This window comes from Centruroides vittatus, unplaced genomic scaffold (genome assembly GCF_030686945.1).
Source record: "Centruroides vittatus isolate TY-2023 unplaced genomic scaffold, ASM3068694v2 scaffold_996, whole genome shotgun sequence".
Lineage (NCBI taxonomy): Eukaryota > Metazoa > Arthropoda > Arachnida > Scorpiones > Buthidae > Centruroides > Centruroides vittatus.
Window position 1 is genome coordinate 270281 of NW_027122724.1, and position 17451 is coordinate 287731.

Here is a 17451-nt window from a genome sequence, read left to right on the forward strand (position 1 = left end):
ATAATAAAAACATATATATTTAAATAAAAAGTACTTTTGCGACATACATTTGAGGCGCGACTTTATTATACATAGGCCTACGATATGTATATTATATAAAATTAAGCACGACACATTATACCGTACAGTAAACTAATGTCATGCGCTACCTAAACGTCATGACACTAGCGGCATCTCGTGGTTAAAACCAGAACTACGAGTACGGAATCGTTCTGTCATTAGCCGCCTGTCAGGCACGTGTATCCTTGTTTGTAGATCACCTGCAATCACATAGTTCACAGTGTATAGGGTATGTAAATCTGTTCAGCATAAACAAGTAGATTTTGTCATGAAGATAGCATGAAGATAGGTATGTATGTTCAGTGAATATTTAAATTTACTAGACAATGGTGACAAAACAATACACACAGCATCAACTACAACGCAGTTACCCAGAGTCCAAAAATTACTCTTTATGTCATATTATTACTTAAGCAGACAATATATACAAATACAGATGTTCACTTCATTAAGATCTACCAAACCATTTAACATTTTATTATTTGCTAAAATTGCAGTTAGCCCCTATGGCACGAAGGTCAGTTTTTAATACGTATCAGTCTACTGCCTGTTCTACATGCTTCTCATGTAGATGCTAGTCTTGGTGCTTTCTATTGCTTGCACCTCAGCACCTAGGTGGGGTGAGCCCCACACCCCTTAAAACTAACATCAACTACTCCACTAACAGTCAAGTGGGCTACGCAAAGCCGGCATAGTTATGTGGGCTAAATAATTAAACGCCACAGTCTTGGAAGTATCACCATTGGGGGCTACCTAGATGCGCTTCTACCTTTTATTTTTATACATTAAAAATACAAAATGCATATTCCATAATGTGCCTTTGAAGACATTTCTATCAGAGTGAATTACTGTACAGAAAATATTTATAAATTAGAGGATAATACAAGCTTTAGAGTTGTCAAGTCTCCTTTTCACACCAGAATCACAAAACTGTAGATAACATAACTAAAAGATAACATAAACTTGTCTTTGCATTTTAGCTAAATTTCTTTGAACTTTAGCTAAAATGCAAAGACAAGTTTATGTTATCTTCTAGTTACAAAATATACAGTTTTTACTGTTATACAGGTTGTTTTGTAAGTCTGAGACCATAGGGCTTATGTTAATTTATTCCTTTATAGCTAATGGTCTTAACTAAAGAGGAATGAATTTATTTTGATGGTGGAGAACCACAAGATGTCACCAAACAATTACTGTAACAGGCTGAATCCAGACATCACATTGAAGTCCAGGTATAGCCTGTTAAACCCCTTAGCAACTTTATACTGGCTGCTGCACACCATCATCTTCTTCACCCTACTAACTTGAAATTCATTCCTTCTGACTTAGTGTCATGCTTTACTTGTAAGAAAACAAAAATCAGCATACCAATTTCAGACTAATGGGACACCTTGTGTAACCACATGTTAACACAGTTTCTTCTAGTTAATTGTTTACATGACAAAAATATGTTTAGTTCTTAATATAAAAGCATGCATAACATTTCCTAATATTTCATTTCTCAAATCTACACATTCTAGATCAGTGTTCCGCAACCGGTGTGCCACCACAAGGTGATAAGTGTGACATGAACTTTTATATATTCTATTAATTATCGAGTATTATTTATATATGTTTATCACAGTTGCTGTGTTTCTTATGCTTGTATTTCAATCTCTGCCGCAGCACTGATGATCTTATTTCATTGTTTGTCGGTATATTTTTATTCACCGACCTATTATTAGACTTCCCTTTGAAGAATATAGATCCGTCTTGCAAATATTTCAGTTCTATCTCAGCTGTGCTCCAAAGTAGACCGAAAATTGTGATTGCTAGACAGTCTTTTTTTTATCTATTATTATTAGACTATTTAATTTTTTTCAAGATGGACAAATTCCTTCTAAGGAGTGTTTCGTCGATGAGTATAAGTAGTGAAAAGCATTGATCCAAAAAAAAAGAAACAAAAATTAGTGCAGAACAGTGATAATTATTTATCTTAGGGTTTTTTTTGCTGTGGTAATAAAACATGCCCAGTCCCCGAGTGTATCGTTTGTGGTGAAAAACTTAGTAATTCTGCTACGGTTCTCAGTAAATTGAAACAACATTTGTCAATGAAACATTCTTCTCTGTCAAACAAAGATGTCATTTATTTTCGTTGGTTGTTGGAACAAAACAAAAAACAAGCAACATTCATGACTACAACAGTATGTGTTTCTGACAAAGTACATAAAGCTAGCTATAAGGTAACCGAACTTATCATAAAGGCCAAAAAACCACATACAATAGCTGAAACGTTATAATTGCCTGCTTGTAAAGAGATGGTAAAAATAGTCCTGGGTACAGTAGCTGCTAGTGAAATGTCAAAAATTCCCCTTACTGTTGACACAATCAATCTCCAAGATATTGAGATGTCCAGTGACAATTCTATTAATGGTATATCATACGTTTTTGAGGGGAATAATATTTTGGTGTGCCGTGTTGAGTCATGTCGAGTCATGGGTGTGCCGCATGTTCAAAAAGGCTGCGGAACACTGTCCTAGATTAACACAAAGAAAGACTAGACTGGTTAAATTATCTTACAGTAGATAGAACCATCTTTCAAACCAGTGCAAATATTTTTAATTTTTAGTATTTTCAACTTTAAAAGATCATCAAATTTTGAAAAATCGAATACAAAATTATATAATAATATGATCTTGTGTGAAATTTAAAATATTCTTAAAAATAAACAATTCTAATAAAAAATAAATCTAGAATACTAGTTTACATATAATACACTATTTTTTTTAATAAATAACATAAAGATTTAGATATTTAGAAAAACAAAAACATTTTAGAGAGTGAAGATTTGTCATTTTATACATATCTAAGGATGCTTCAAATGAAACATAACACCAGACTGTTTTAAGATGTAATGTTACCAATAGGTAACCACTAAGATTCCTCTTTCCAAAGCTATTGTATAAGTCCAGTTATGGTTTGAGCAAGAAATTAAGAATGATAATGCACTGTTACACCAATATAAATATTTATTGTTTTGTTTCTTCTTACAAAAATATATTTCGGCTATAAATATCCCTCTTTTTAATAGTAACAAATAAAATAAAATGTTACTCACAGAAAGCTTTAACCTGTGCATAACAGACAATATCAGTCACTACAAACGTTTTCAAAACATTTGTAGTAACTAAGGGTTTGGCACATGATTTGGTTCCTTTTTTCATCTTTGAAAATCATTCCATTTAATTTTTTACCTGAAGAAGAACCCAGGAGGGGTTTTGAAAACATTTCTAGTGACTGATATTGTCTGTTATACACCTCGATGTGAAGTTGTTCGTTATGTAACTCGTGGTTGTTTTATTTTTTACTAATAAGACTTCTGTAAGAACATAAAAATAATAATACTTATTAACAATCATTCTGCATATTTATATTTACAAAACTAGTTACATAGTTGCATACCTATATTTAAATTAATATTATTTACAATTTTTATAATTGCATAATGCTCTTTAAATATGCACATGCTTCTTTATCTCTTATTTCTTTTTTTAGTTGTTCTACACATTATTTTTTTAATTTCCATTATGAATACATTTTTCTTTATGTACATTAGACAATAATATTTAAAGGGAATTGTTCTCTTTATAGTACAGAACTTTTTATATTTTATAATTATTAACTGATTATCTTCTCTTCAAATTGATACATATAAATAATTAAGATTGTAATTAATTTTATTTTCTGCTTTACATTTAATATAATTATTTAATGTATTAACTAATACTAATAAGGTATTTTGTGTATTTGTTATTTTATCATAAATATCACTGATAAATCATCTACATGACATGTTAAGTACTCTATCCCTTCCATATTCAATATTTGCTGATCTGTTTTTTCCATACAAATCTCAATCTTGGGCCTCTAATAAAGACCCATAGCTATACCATACCATACATTCTGTTATCCAAATAACCTTACACTGAATAATTTTTGATACTGACTCTGGAAGCTCCATGGTCCTTAAAACTTCTGTTAGTTGACACTTAAAATACTTGATATTCAAAATACATCATTTTTAATTCGCTGGAGTACCACAGCAAAGTTTCTTATGGTAGCTTTATGTAAGTCATGGTTTTTATTTGCCTTATTTGTTACAACTGAAGACGACTATTTACAGCTGATATGCATCATGAAACAATAAATACTTGTATTGGTGAAACAGTGTGTCATCATTCTTAATTTTTCACTGGAATCACAAATGGACTTACTAAAAAAATGGCTTCAGAAACAGGAACCTCAGTGGATACCTATTGGTAACATTACATTTTTAAAATATTTACTTAGCCACCCACAGAAAAAGATTAACTGTTCATGATCTATTTTTAATGGATTTTTAACATAGACAGGACTGTATAAAACATATGGTGTCAACTGGTCACCATAGCAGGATTGCAGTCTACACAAGATAATGACAAAGTTGTATTAGCTACTATAGGAAATCACCTCCTGTATTCAGATGCATATCACATTCTGGTATAAGTTTGTATATATCTATCACATAAATAGAGGAATGCTGATGGATGAACCAAGTAATTACAGCTGTTCTGGTTTCACTGTCAGACTGGAATCTGCAACCTTCAGAAACATTTTTAAGGGCCTGAAAACATGGAAATTGTAAGGTTGCAAATTGAGGGTGTGAGGTGGATGCTGCAGATCTTCCCATCCAAAATACTGCCGTATCTACCTTACTGTTTTAAAATTAAAATCAATTATGCACATACTGGATTTCAATATTAAGCTGAAAAATCTTATTTAGGATATAAAAATAAACAAATACTATACATCTGAAAATTGTTTCTTCTATGAATTTGTTTAATATATTATTGTTACTTGAATAGAGAGCAAAATCCATATTTATAGACTGTAACTATGCTGTTAGTTAAACAATGAAATTATGTAATATGCTCTGAAAATGAGTGGTTGAGACTATCTTGTGTTAATCAAAAATTACTCTGAAATGAAATAAATTAGAATCTTCTGAAAGAAAAGATTGATTTGGGATGGGACTCAAATCCATGGCTTCTGCATACATCATAGATATGTTACCAGTTATCCCAGGTTACAGATCAATCTTTAATTCCAGAAATGACTTTGAACCTCATTTCAGATTGGCCTTATCTTCCAGATACTTCTAATTTAATTTATTAACTTGTATTCCAACCTTAGAAACTGTTGCCCAACAATTTACCCTTTATTGGGTCTTCCAGCACCTCATAGCTATGTGATATCTGATGGAAATATTTTATATTCATCAGACAGAATTAATTCAAGTACCATAGATATATGCCAGGTTTCCACTAGACAGAATACATCCATTTTTTGTATTAAATTTCAGAGATTAGGAAAACAATGTTTATTATTTTATCCTGCCATATTGAAATAATGAGTTTTTTATGTCATTGTTATACAAGTACAGGGCTTTACAGTTATTGACAGGGCACGCACTTGAGTTTAGGGCAAGACATGCATTTTACACTCCTTATCTTCCTATTTAAAAGTGAAAAAAATAAATTGTTTTAAAATGTCATACCTATTAGAAGTGGAAGAAATTTTTGAATGTTTTTAAATGCTAATTTTATTTAAAATAGGTTAATTTCACTTAACATTACTAAAATAATTTCACTGTTTGTTATTTTCACTCAGGAAAATTAGCTGTCCTTGTGGCAGTACCTAAACTTTTGTGGGGTTTGGGGCCGTCAAGATGTTTTATTACGTACGTTTTTGATAGGGTCCTGCCACCAGGTGTGTTTTACCGGACACACCATGGATTGGGATGAAGTAAATGACTAAGGCGCGAGGGTAAGAGTCACTCTGAAGTCCAGGAATGAGCCTCTCAGGAGGAAGCATACAGAGTCAGATGTAATCAATTAAAAGGGAATTTATTATATTATATTATAGAAAAAAACTGAAAGTTCAGAACAAAGTTATCAAATCCGATGTTTGGAAATTTGCCTATCTTTATCTATACAAGGAGGGGGGTTCCTAACGGGGGATATTCAAACTACGCAACTCACAACATACCATTTAAACAAGATGTCTTCTTTCGTCTATTTCGACAGTTGGTCAATCTCTTGATCCTGTTTCACTCTCGCTCTTTCTTGCTTGTACTGTTCTGGTACTGTCTGGACTGGACTGCACTCTCTGGCTGCTTAAGTCCTGTGTCTGTCTGACCGCCTCTGGTCTATTCTCTCTTATCTGTTGTCCTGAGTCTGCTCTCACTTACTGCCTGTCTTGAGTATTCTCTGTCTCTCTGAGTATGAGAATTATACTGTGAGAATCTCTGTCTCTCGAGTATGAGAGTTGATACTGCCTTTTTGTCAGACTGGAATTCTTCTTTTTAAATATTTCCAGCATGAAAAGGTTTGTCATCCGGTGATGATCCATTTGTGGTGTCATCATTAGGTGACGATTTATTTGCGGTGTCGTCATCGCAGCTGAGATGATTGTTTTCTGTTGTTTTTACTTGGCAATCACATCTAGCTTTTGTAGAGTCGTCATTGAGTCGATGTGGCTCATCTTGTTTTTGGGGCAGTTCTCATCATTACTCATTGATTGCTTTGTCATTTTTCCCTTGGCATGTTGTGAGATTTGGATAATAAACCGTTTTATTCTAATTGTTTTAAGTTAATATTAAAATTTAGAAAAGGCGTGTCCCTAGATTGGTAAAATAGGCAAATTTCCTCTTACAACTTCGGTTGTTGTTTAAAATACAATTAAAGTTCACGCGAATACATAATTATCAAAAAAAGGTAAAAATAAGTGATTAAGTAAATATTATTATATTATAAATGTTGTAAGCAGTAGTTCACAAAATGTTAACATGGAGGTAGGGTAGATGTACCAGTTTTGGCCAGTGTAGTACCAGTTCTGGCCAGAAAACAAATTTAACTTAAAAATATAATCACAAATGAAACAAACTTTTATTGTTAACTGTGTGAATAGTTTACAATAAAAGTTTGTTTTGTTGGACAGATTTGAATATGTGGTGATTATATTTTTAAGTTAAATCCGTTTTCTGGCCAGAAATGTTGTAAGCACTAGTTCACAAAATGTTAACATCGAGGTATTTTTGGAGGGGGGGAAATGGTGGTCCTCACACTTGGTTATCTATCATCATTGTTCTTAAATTTTGTCATATTGTTTATCACTATGTGTGCACCTTGTGTCACATGGCACACATCCAACTGAATTCAAATTCTTCCTATGCCACTAGAGCAGTGGCATAGAAATTTTCTATCTAATGGCATACTTGAAACTATAATTAAGTTTCCATGGAAAAAGTTGAATGATTTAAAGTTGTGTTTGTAAACATTCTGTCGCCATATTACTTGCCACTTCACCTAATTCTTTTTGTCTATATTTTTTGTGAATTAAATGAAACAATATTGTGGTTTTTTAAAATAGCAACAGGTTACAATAGTTATTTAAATAAATAATTTTCATCTACATAAGAAAAGCAATTAACATTGTCTTAATTTGCATTTAAAAGTGGCGTGATAATTGACTTCAGCAAACTTCCCAAAGTCCTGCTATTTCTAAATTAAATTAATATTTGTCACTCGGAGGTTTACACCCACAAGTGACTAATATTTTATATACTTTTAATTTATCTTAAAAGTTAAACAACTCACAAATAACTAGTCTTTGCCTTTAGTTTAAATTTTCCAATCTAAAAGAACACTTAATATTCACAACTGTAACCTGTAAGTATACATTGCCCCATATACTTGTATATATGTTATTTAATACATTGAAAGAATATCACTAATTGGTAATCATTATCCAAATTAAGTTAAGTAACTTTTGATTATTTTTAAAATAAATGTCTGATTTCTTTGGTATCCTGTTTGAACTTTTACTTAAACTGTTTTGCAGGCACTAAGAAGACATCATTTTGCTTTCATCACGGATTCAGGCAATTGATAACAAATGAAGTATACCCTATCTACATGAAATTTCCTCGAAAAGTTGTATTCAACCCATACAAAATAATAAAAGGTTGAAGCCTTAAATGTTTTGGCTACTGTAAATATTGGTTTATTTTATGTTGTCTGATTTCCTGGGTGATGTATATAGTTTCACAGATGATGAACAACAATAGTTTTTTTTAACTTTTAATATATATATATATAAAGAAAACAAGTGTAAATTAAGTGTCATGTTTTGTTTATACATACAAAGACATCTGATGTGATATGGCACTGGCTCAATATGACACAAAAAAAATTGCATGTGCGTTAACTTTATAAAAGACTGATGTATACATGAAAAGATCATCATCATAATTTCAACTTTATCATATATGCATAGAGATATCTTTTGACATACTGCATCTAACATATATAAATTCCTTTCTAATGCTAAAGAATAGATTTATCCACTAGTTGCAATGTTTTGCCATCACCACACCACAGCTTTAGTTGTGGCATTATTCTTCCATTATTACTATATTTTTGACAATTTATCATCACTACCACTATTATAACAGCATTATTTTCCTTTTATCTTAGTCAGTGGTGTAAATAAACTGTTAAAAGATATTTCAAAACAGTATCATTTATCACTTGTGTCATTATGATGCACATGTCTACAAAAGTTTTAAATTGCTTTCTTTCTAATATTTCTTTCAAATTTCAATAACAAATTAAAAACAGAAAAGTTGACCAAGTAGATAACATTAAATTGGTTCCAAGTATTCCAATTTAGAGAAAGATAATTTATCAATTGAATTGAGAAAATTGGTGAAAGAGCAAAGCAAAATTCTTTTACATAACTCATGGTTCCCAAACTAAGGCCCCTGGGCAAAATGTGCCTGCCAACATATTTGACACTTCATTATATATGATTGAAATAGGTATACCTTATGCATGTACAAAATATTTGCAGTCCAGATACCTATGATTTAAGAACAATTTGGTTTTCCAGATGAGCACCATCAATGTAAACTACTAAGAACACTCCATCAAATGAAATTTTCATAGTTTCACTTATGATTTTGAATTGTAACTATGTTTTTCTAATGTCTAATGCAGACCCTTTTATGATTTTGTATCCTCTGAATCATAAGTGAAATAAAAACTGAAAGATCAATATGTCATTCATACCTTTTAGCCTTTGAGATAAGATTTCATATTTCAAATAGTTGTTACTGTTACCACACTGTTAGTAGTAATATAATAGCTCATTCCTACATATATGGAAAAAAAAGATAAAATAATTATTGATCCAAGAGAAAATTTTGGCAAGAAGTTACTCTTTTCATCCGTCTGGTTAAATTCAAGGCCCACCACTGGCCGAGCAGTTCCGTTGCTAAACACTGGGAGTTCAGTCACAGGCTTACGCCACACTTGGATGGCCTGGTCACGTGGAGTTTTCCGGGTTTTCTCCACGTTTGTAACACCTGAATAGGGGCCAGTTTCCCTTACAAGACCTCCTGGAAGGCATTTCCTCTTGCGTAACATCACGCCCTAGAGACGGCAATGGGAAACCACTCTGGCTTTAACCTTCCCTAGAAAACACCTTGGCATATTATTAATCTCAGTACTAACCTACGTCTGGTGTAGCCGAAATCTGGACCTTGGATAGATATGGCACGTAGAGAGAGAGAGAGAGATTAAATTCAATACTAAAAACATGCTATATCTTTCAAAGGATCATGTCTGCACTTGCACCTTTGCTGACATGACTACAATACTAACATTTCTACCAAATTTACTTCATATTGGCGTTGTTATCTTTCATATAAGCATTTTAGCCACTTGAAAAACAGATAGTGTACAAACAAATTGTTCAGATTATTTTTTATCTTCAAATTTATGTGTCTGTGAATCATTTGGCACTGTAAGATCAAATTTTGGGTGAGCCATATTTTGTAGACTAACTCCTAGGTCTATGGTTTCCATTTGGTTTCGTATATTGCTATGAGGTTGCTGATCATGTCTGGAGAAGATATCAATGAAATCTTACCTCCACCAGGACAAAATCTTAATGAGTATAGATGTAATATCAAGTTATTTAGAGTGAGTAACAAGGAAAAACTTATTTATATTATTTTTATAACAAAGGGTACTGTTTATTTAAAACGTTCACTACCATCATATCGACGCCATGTTGGAGTTGATAACTGCTACTTACGAAGGACAGCTTTAATAGCTCGACGTCTAGTCACACGAACGTCGTCGCATTTTAATTTGTTGCCACGTCTTTCAGCGGCTGTGTTAAACATAATTCATATAATTTTACTTCAGATAAAGGTAATTTCAGCTAGCGCTTTCATATCCAATATGGCGTCGAAATGATGACAGCGTATTTCTCATTTACCGGTAATCTTTTAAAAGAATGCATTATTTTTTAATTGTCGTTAGAAATATTCTCGCTCATTGTACAAAATTGCAAAATGACTTAAAGGTTGTGATTTTTAACCTTTCTAAATATTACAACAAATGTTTTTTGTATACGTAAAAAGGAATTTGTCGATTACATCATTGCGTGTAATCCTACGTGACTTCACTTCCACGTGGGGTGTTATTTACACTGAACACGTCATTAGTTTCGGTTTTGTTTTGTATTTCGTTGTAATTCTACTGTCACTAATTATTAACTTTGCTTGTGACTGGTGTAAGACTGTACTTAACATGCCTAAGCGGACACAGAGAAAACGAAAGGGAAGAGGTAAGAAAATTATAAATTAATTTATTTTTATATAAATAGTAATGATGTCTGTGGAGATAGAAAGCTGGGGATTTTACCCCAGAGTCCAGAGAAAAATTAGCAATCCAAAGCGATTCCAAATCCTCTAAAATTATTAACGTATTCATATTTTTTACAATAACTGTATGAGCTACACACAGTTACTTTGATGTAGTAAACTGAAAAAAATTTACTGTATAATAAAACCTGTCTAATGCGGATCTGTTACAAAGCAAAAAGTTCTGCATCTCCGCGGTGTTTTTATAAACGTAATTAGTACTTTATTAAGTATAGCTTTGATATTTAAGCGATATGTACAGTACAGTACGTTATATTACTTTCCCGGCTCTGTTATAAGTTATATAATAAAGAGAAAGTATGGTCGAAAATTTCTGAAATTTTCAAAAGGGATTTGTGTATTTGGAATTCGATGCTATTAAATTTTGATGGAAATGGTGGGGAAATACACAGGTCGTGTGCCATATTTCGAGTACAGTCGGACTTAATGAGGATTTTCCTGGTTATTAGCATATACAATTTTGTATAAAACTCATGTCTGTCCTGAAAATTAACCCTTTTTACCATTTTATAATAATTAATTATACAAAGTTTTCAAATACAGTAATCTTATAACAGATGACGCCACATGCAGTTTAAACTGTTCTTGCCAGGAAAGTTATGCAACTAACTGTTGCATTTTTTATAAAGCCATGCTCTATGCATATTATTTTTGTCTCCCAATAATGATAATTTTCAATAAATTATTTAAAAACTTATTATTGAAGCCGTTATTTCTAATTCTATTTGAATAATTTTCCAAACAACTGAGTCCAAATAATTTTTAATTTGGGTTAATATTACCTATGGTAACTAAAATGGCCGCGCATTCGACTGTTCCTGCTCCCGAGCGACCTCCCGGAGGGGGAGCCACCGACAGGCCGCCGTGTGTTTAACATCACTAGTTATTCACGGTAATTCTCGAACACAGTAAAAAAAAAAAATAAAAAAAAGGAAACGTCTACTAATAATATAGTTAATCTAACGGAAACGAAACGAACCTAACTGAAGCGCCGCCATTTTAGTCATCATAGGTAACATTTACGAAAAATTTACTTATAAAATGTCAATTGATCAGTAAATTTATATATTTCCTTTAGTTTTCGATGAAATTAAAATATAATTACACTAGCAGATGAGCTCCGGCGTTTCTCGGTCAAAAGATAACGACAGGAAAGATTAAGATTATAAATGATAGATTATAGCTGGAATGTCACGTGTCAGACTTTAAACGAATTACAGTGTAAGATACATGAAACAATGAATGGTCAAACCCTACGCCACTGTTTTAACTTTAGTAGTAGTGGTTTGGGTAGCAGTGATCACAAAATTAATTGTTTAGGGAAAATGTTGGGCCTACTGATCACAAATTTTAAGTAAATTAAGTTTTAAGGGTAAATCTTGATCACAAAATTAATTTTTTCTGAAGAAGTCTGAAATTATATTAATTTTTCAGATCACAAATAGTTTTTCAAAATAAAAATTTGTCGAGTAAATTAAAACAACTTAAAATAATATTTTAACAATAAGGCAAGGTAAATTAGGAAAGTAGTTTAATATAATAATTAATGAAATTATATTTGTTACTTATTTATTAAATATCTATACAATATATTGATTTTGAAAATAGCTGTCTTTTGTTTGATTAAGAATTGTTCGTAAGATAGAATATTGCAAAAAGAAGAATGCATTTTAAAATATCTATGGTAATAACAATTTTTTAAATGTTATCCAATCTTCCGATTACTATGTTCCATCCAGCCAGTTATATCCGATGGATTTTCGTCTTTAAAATTTAATCCATGATTTTTTTTTTGGCAGTAAAATCGACTTGCCATTGATCTTTCGCTGATAATTGATGCTTTTTAACAGAATCTATACAAATGTCTATTACAGCTTCTATGCGATTGTGTGATGTTTTTATAAATAATCGATAAATAATTTCGTGATCTTTCACTCGAAATGCTTGAAAATCTATTAGCATTGCATTTTGTAATTTTATATAAACAAAAATTAGGATTAGTATTATTTTACATTTAATAAGAAAATACCGAAGAGATTTCATACATAAATATTTTTTACTGACCATATAGAATGTTCATTGTTATACGAAATGTTGTCTTGTCTTCCTATTTTTGATATTACATCACGATTATATCAATTATTTCACTCATTTTATCAACTTGTTAATGTGAAATTTATAAACGTTGCGAACCAGTTTATTAGATTAAGTATTAAGGGACATATTCTAGTTTTCGATGAAATGGGTGTACTAGACAAATACATCATGAATCATCCTTGAAACTACTCAAACATTGTGATCATTTAATAATTACTCGATATAGAAGAATATAAATTGAATTTCAGTATTCCATGAGGATGTGACCTTGCTTCAGAAAAAAACTCACAGTTTATGTCATTTAGTCTATGCAAATCACCATAAAAATATTTGTATAGATACACTGCTTCTACTGGTTCGTTATAAATATATGAGGTCGCCAACTTGCGGAGGAATCAGTTAATCTCGCGTCGGCATGACAAAGGGACACTACACAAGTGTATGTGGGTCGTGGTGAGGAGGCAATGAAGACAAATTTTGAGGATGTCGCCCTGAACAGTGGGAGTTTATGTCCTAACACTGTGTCCCGCCATCCAGCCGTTATTCGAATGATCTTACATGTTTTTGTTATGAACCAAGTCAGAACGTAGGTCATTTCAGAAACAACAATTTGAAACAATAATTCATTTATCGCATGCAATTTATAGGTTTAAGAATTAATTTACATTTTTAAATGCTTTATAAACTGTTCTCTTTTTAGGTCGAGGAAATCTTAGCCAAGACACACTTCAACAAATAAGTAATCTGGGCCTTTCTTCGACAGATCAAGAACCATCAAGCAGTACTGTCACATCTCCCGTGGCCTCGGCTCATATTATGCCACCTGTTGTAATGGAAACTTCTACACCAACAGATGATCCAATCCCTTTGTCTCAATATTTATCAGAGAACTGTGCTAAATTACTAAGAAGTTTCGGACTGGAATTAAAATACAGCGATAAATTTCGTCAACGTTTTGCCGAGCGACCGGGAATTGGAAAAGAAGGAGAACCTATCAGATTATTGTCAAATTACTATCCTATTGAATTTCCACGAGGAGAAATTTTTCATTACGAAGTTGAAATCAATATGGAGAATACAAATCAGTCTACTAAGAAAAAATATAAATGTCAGAATACCAAGATGAGGCGAAAGATAATGGATACATTGTTCACTGCTAATGCAACCTTTTCAGATTTTTACCCAGCATTTGATGGGATGAAGAATATTTATACAAGGAATCCTCTACCTATAGTTTCTGAGGAAAAATGTTTTGTAACAGTCAACAACGAAGAAGGAAGGCAACTTGAATGTGAAATTAAAATGAAGCCCGTTAACAAAAAAGACGATTATGGGAATATAATCGGGAATTCCATAAGTCTGGAACCGTTACATCAGTTACTCAAAGGAAATTACCATGATATAACACCGGAAATCATTATTGCGATTATTGCAATGGAAACCATACTAAGACACGGTCCTGCGTTGCGATTGGTTCCTGTGGGAAGATCGTTTTTTCAACAGTCTGAAAGACAAGATCTTTCATTGGATGGCAGTCGAGAAATATGGTTTGGACATTATCAGAGTTTAAAACTCACGAAGTCGGGAACAATGATGAATGTGGACAGATCGGCCACAGTATTTTTTAAAGGTGGACCCGTTATTGAATTTATGCTGGATGTTTTGTTTCGTGGTAAGAGGAGAGAGGAAGCTTTGAGAAATATAAGAACTTTAAATAATAAGCAAATTAGGGATTTAAAAACCGAATTAAAAGATGTGATGATTAAAGTAACACATCTTCCTTATCCAAGAAAGTATAAAATAAGTGATATTACAGAAGAGAGTGCAAGTAACACTTATTTTGATAAAGAAACCAACGGGGAAGAGGAACGAATTAGTGTATCAAATTATTTTAGAGAACAATACCCTAATCTTAGATTGAAGTATGATAATTTGCCTTGCTTGGTTTCTGAGAGACCTCCTTTAAAAAAAGGAATGCCAAAGAAAAAAGTTTATTTGCCCTTCGAAGTATGCGAAATTATACAACAACATTATAACAACAAATTATCAGATGAACATAAAAGAGTCATGATTAAAAAAACTGTTCAACCGCCAAAAGAAAGATTTGAAGAAATTAAAAATTTGCTGAAAAGAGTAAAAATTGATTCTAGTGAACTTTGTAAAGAATTTGGAATTGACATACGTTTGAATGAGCTTCAACTTGTTGGTCGGATTTTAAACACACCTGAACTTACCTATAAACACGATATAATAATAAAACCTGAGAATGGCAGTTGGAATTTAAAAAGTAAAAAGTTTTACGAAGGATCTCAAATTGATAAATGGTGTGTAATTAACTTTTCTGCTGATTGTCACATGAATACAGTACGTAATTTTGCACAGAGTCTTCTTAACGAAGGGAATAAACTGGATCTGAATTTATCTCGTATATATGACGTAATAGATGGTAATGCTCAATCACCAGGAGATGTTATTAAGAGAGAGAGAAATAAAAATCCTCTGTTAAGACTAGTAATAATAGTAATACCAGCTAAACGAAATGATTTATCACGCAAAATTTATTCAGAAGTTAAAACTGTCGCAGAAACTGAATTGGGACTGAAAACACAATGTGTTAGAGACACAAATATTCAAAAATTACCTGTAATTTGGAATATTTGCCAGAAAATTAACGTGAAACTTGGAGGAATAAATAATTCTCTACGTCAACAAACAAAATCGCTTATTTTGAGTGAACGCGTGATAATTATTGGTGCTGATTGTTCCCATCCTTCTCCAGCAGATGATATTCCATACTCGATTGCAGCAGTTGTTGGGAGCATCGATAATCTTCCTAGTAAATATACAGCGAGCATACGACTTCAACTACCGACAAAAATTGATAATATTAATACTGGGAGAGAGATCATTGTCGAGTTGAAATCTATGTTAATCGAAGTAATCAAAACCTACAAACAAGAGAACAAAACAACGCCCAAAAAATTCATTTTTTACAGAGATGGCGTGGCCGATGGGGATTTTCATAAAGTGGTCGATTATGAATTGAAACAGATTAGAGAAGCTTGCAGGGAATTGAATATGGATAATGATGAAAGAAAAACTGCAGTTACTTTCATAATTGTTGGGAAACGTCATCATACGAGATTTATTCCTGTAGATCAGGAAGAGGAAGTAGGTAAACATGGAAACATACCACCCGGAACTACAGTTGACACTGCTTTAGTACATCCGATTTTCTTCGATTTCTTCACATGTAGCCACTTAAGTATTCAGGGAACAAGTCGACCTGCTCATTACACAGTTTTACATGACGATAACCGTTTTACAGCTGACCAACTTCAGTCTTTAACTTATCAACTCTGCCATACATATGCGAGTTGTACAAAAAGTATATCAATTCCGAGTGCTGTAAAGTACGCTGATCTCGCAGCATACAGAGCGAAACAATATCTAATTGCTAATAAATCAAAAATACCGGGAATACAAAGAGAAATTTCCAATACAGAAGTATATCAAATACCAGAAGCCGTGAGAAAGGCCATTGAAGTTGATGAAAAAATAAAAAAGTGCATGTTTTTTATATAAGAAGGAACGAAGATTAAATCGAAATTGCTAAATAAAATTATTTTATCTCAAATTTATTTGCTAATTATTATAAAATATACTTAAAGTAATCTTTTATATTAAATTTAACAGAATATTAAGTAATTTACTTAATTTTGTTTTTTCAATATCGAACATTAACCTACTTTGTATGCATCTAATAATGATTAAAATTATTTCTTTTTTGAATTTGGGAATTTTTATTTATTAGGTGTCACAAAATTCACAACTGTTTGAATTAACATGGCAATTATCCAAAAGTAACTCCACTGAGTAATTTGACACAAGTTTAGTCGCGGGTTCGTCTCTCACCATTGGTGTTCTCCGGGTTTTCTTCACCTGTCTAATCAAATAGAGAGCAGTTTCTCACTGAAAGAACTTGGCATATACGCATGCGCTTTGTATCCATATCCCATCAAACCGTTCAACCAAGAGACTAGAATCCATATTCTACTGTATTAAACACAAACACTTAAATGATAACGATAATAAATGGAGGATTCGAGATTTATGTAGTGATATACCTAAACATAGTTTTATGGAAAACACAAATTTCTTTATTGTTTGTAATTTAATAGGCAAAATTACAGGATTACAGAAAAAAAGACAAAAGACTAAGTTGTGGAAGGCGTTGAAGTGTTAGCAGATAGGCCACATACTTCCTTACCAGTGACAACGCTCAGAAACTTAGCTGGGAAACGTAGAACGAGTTGTCATTGTTGGGTAGACAGAGAGGTAGTTGTGTCCTTCAAGAAAAATGCGGTCGATTGAAATAGTTTACTTCCCTATTGTCTAAATTAAAGTGCTTGTTTGAGTGTCGTAGGACACGAAAAGAACCATCACAGATTAGTTGGAATGGTTTGCGGGAGGCGTCGTGG

At 32.4% G+C, this 17451-nt stretch overlaps 1 protein-coding gene and 1 long non-coding RNA gene across 2 annotated transcripts; both read left to right on the top strand.

The window, feature by feature from the left end:
* Positions 1-238: 238 nt before the first annotated feature.
* On the top strand, positions 239-8135 carry LOC136990645 (uncharacterized). The gene is made up of 2 exons (XR_010883088.1): positions 239-349; positions 7981-8135. It is a non-coding gene; the product is annotated as an uncharacterized lncRNA (long non-coding RNA).
* Positions 8136-10659: 2524 nt separating this feature from the next.
* On the top strand, positions 10660-16723 carry LOC136990651 (protein argonaute-1-like). Its single transcript, XM_067289041.1, has 2 exons — positions 10660-10776; positions 13671-16723. Exons 1-2 carry the CDS (start codon positions 10740-10742, stop codon positions 16553-16555), a joined length of 2922 nt encoding a protein of 973 aa, XP_067145142.1. The 5' UTR covers positions 10660-10739; the 3' UTR covers positions 16556-16723.
* Positions 16724-17451: the final 728 nt, after the last annotated feature.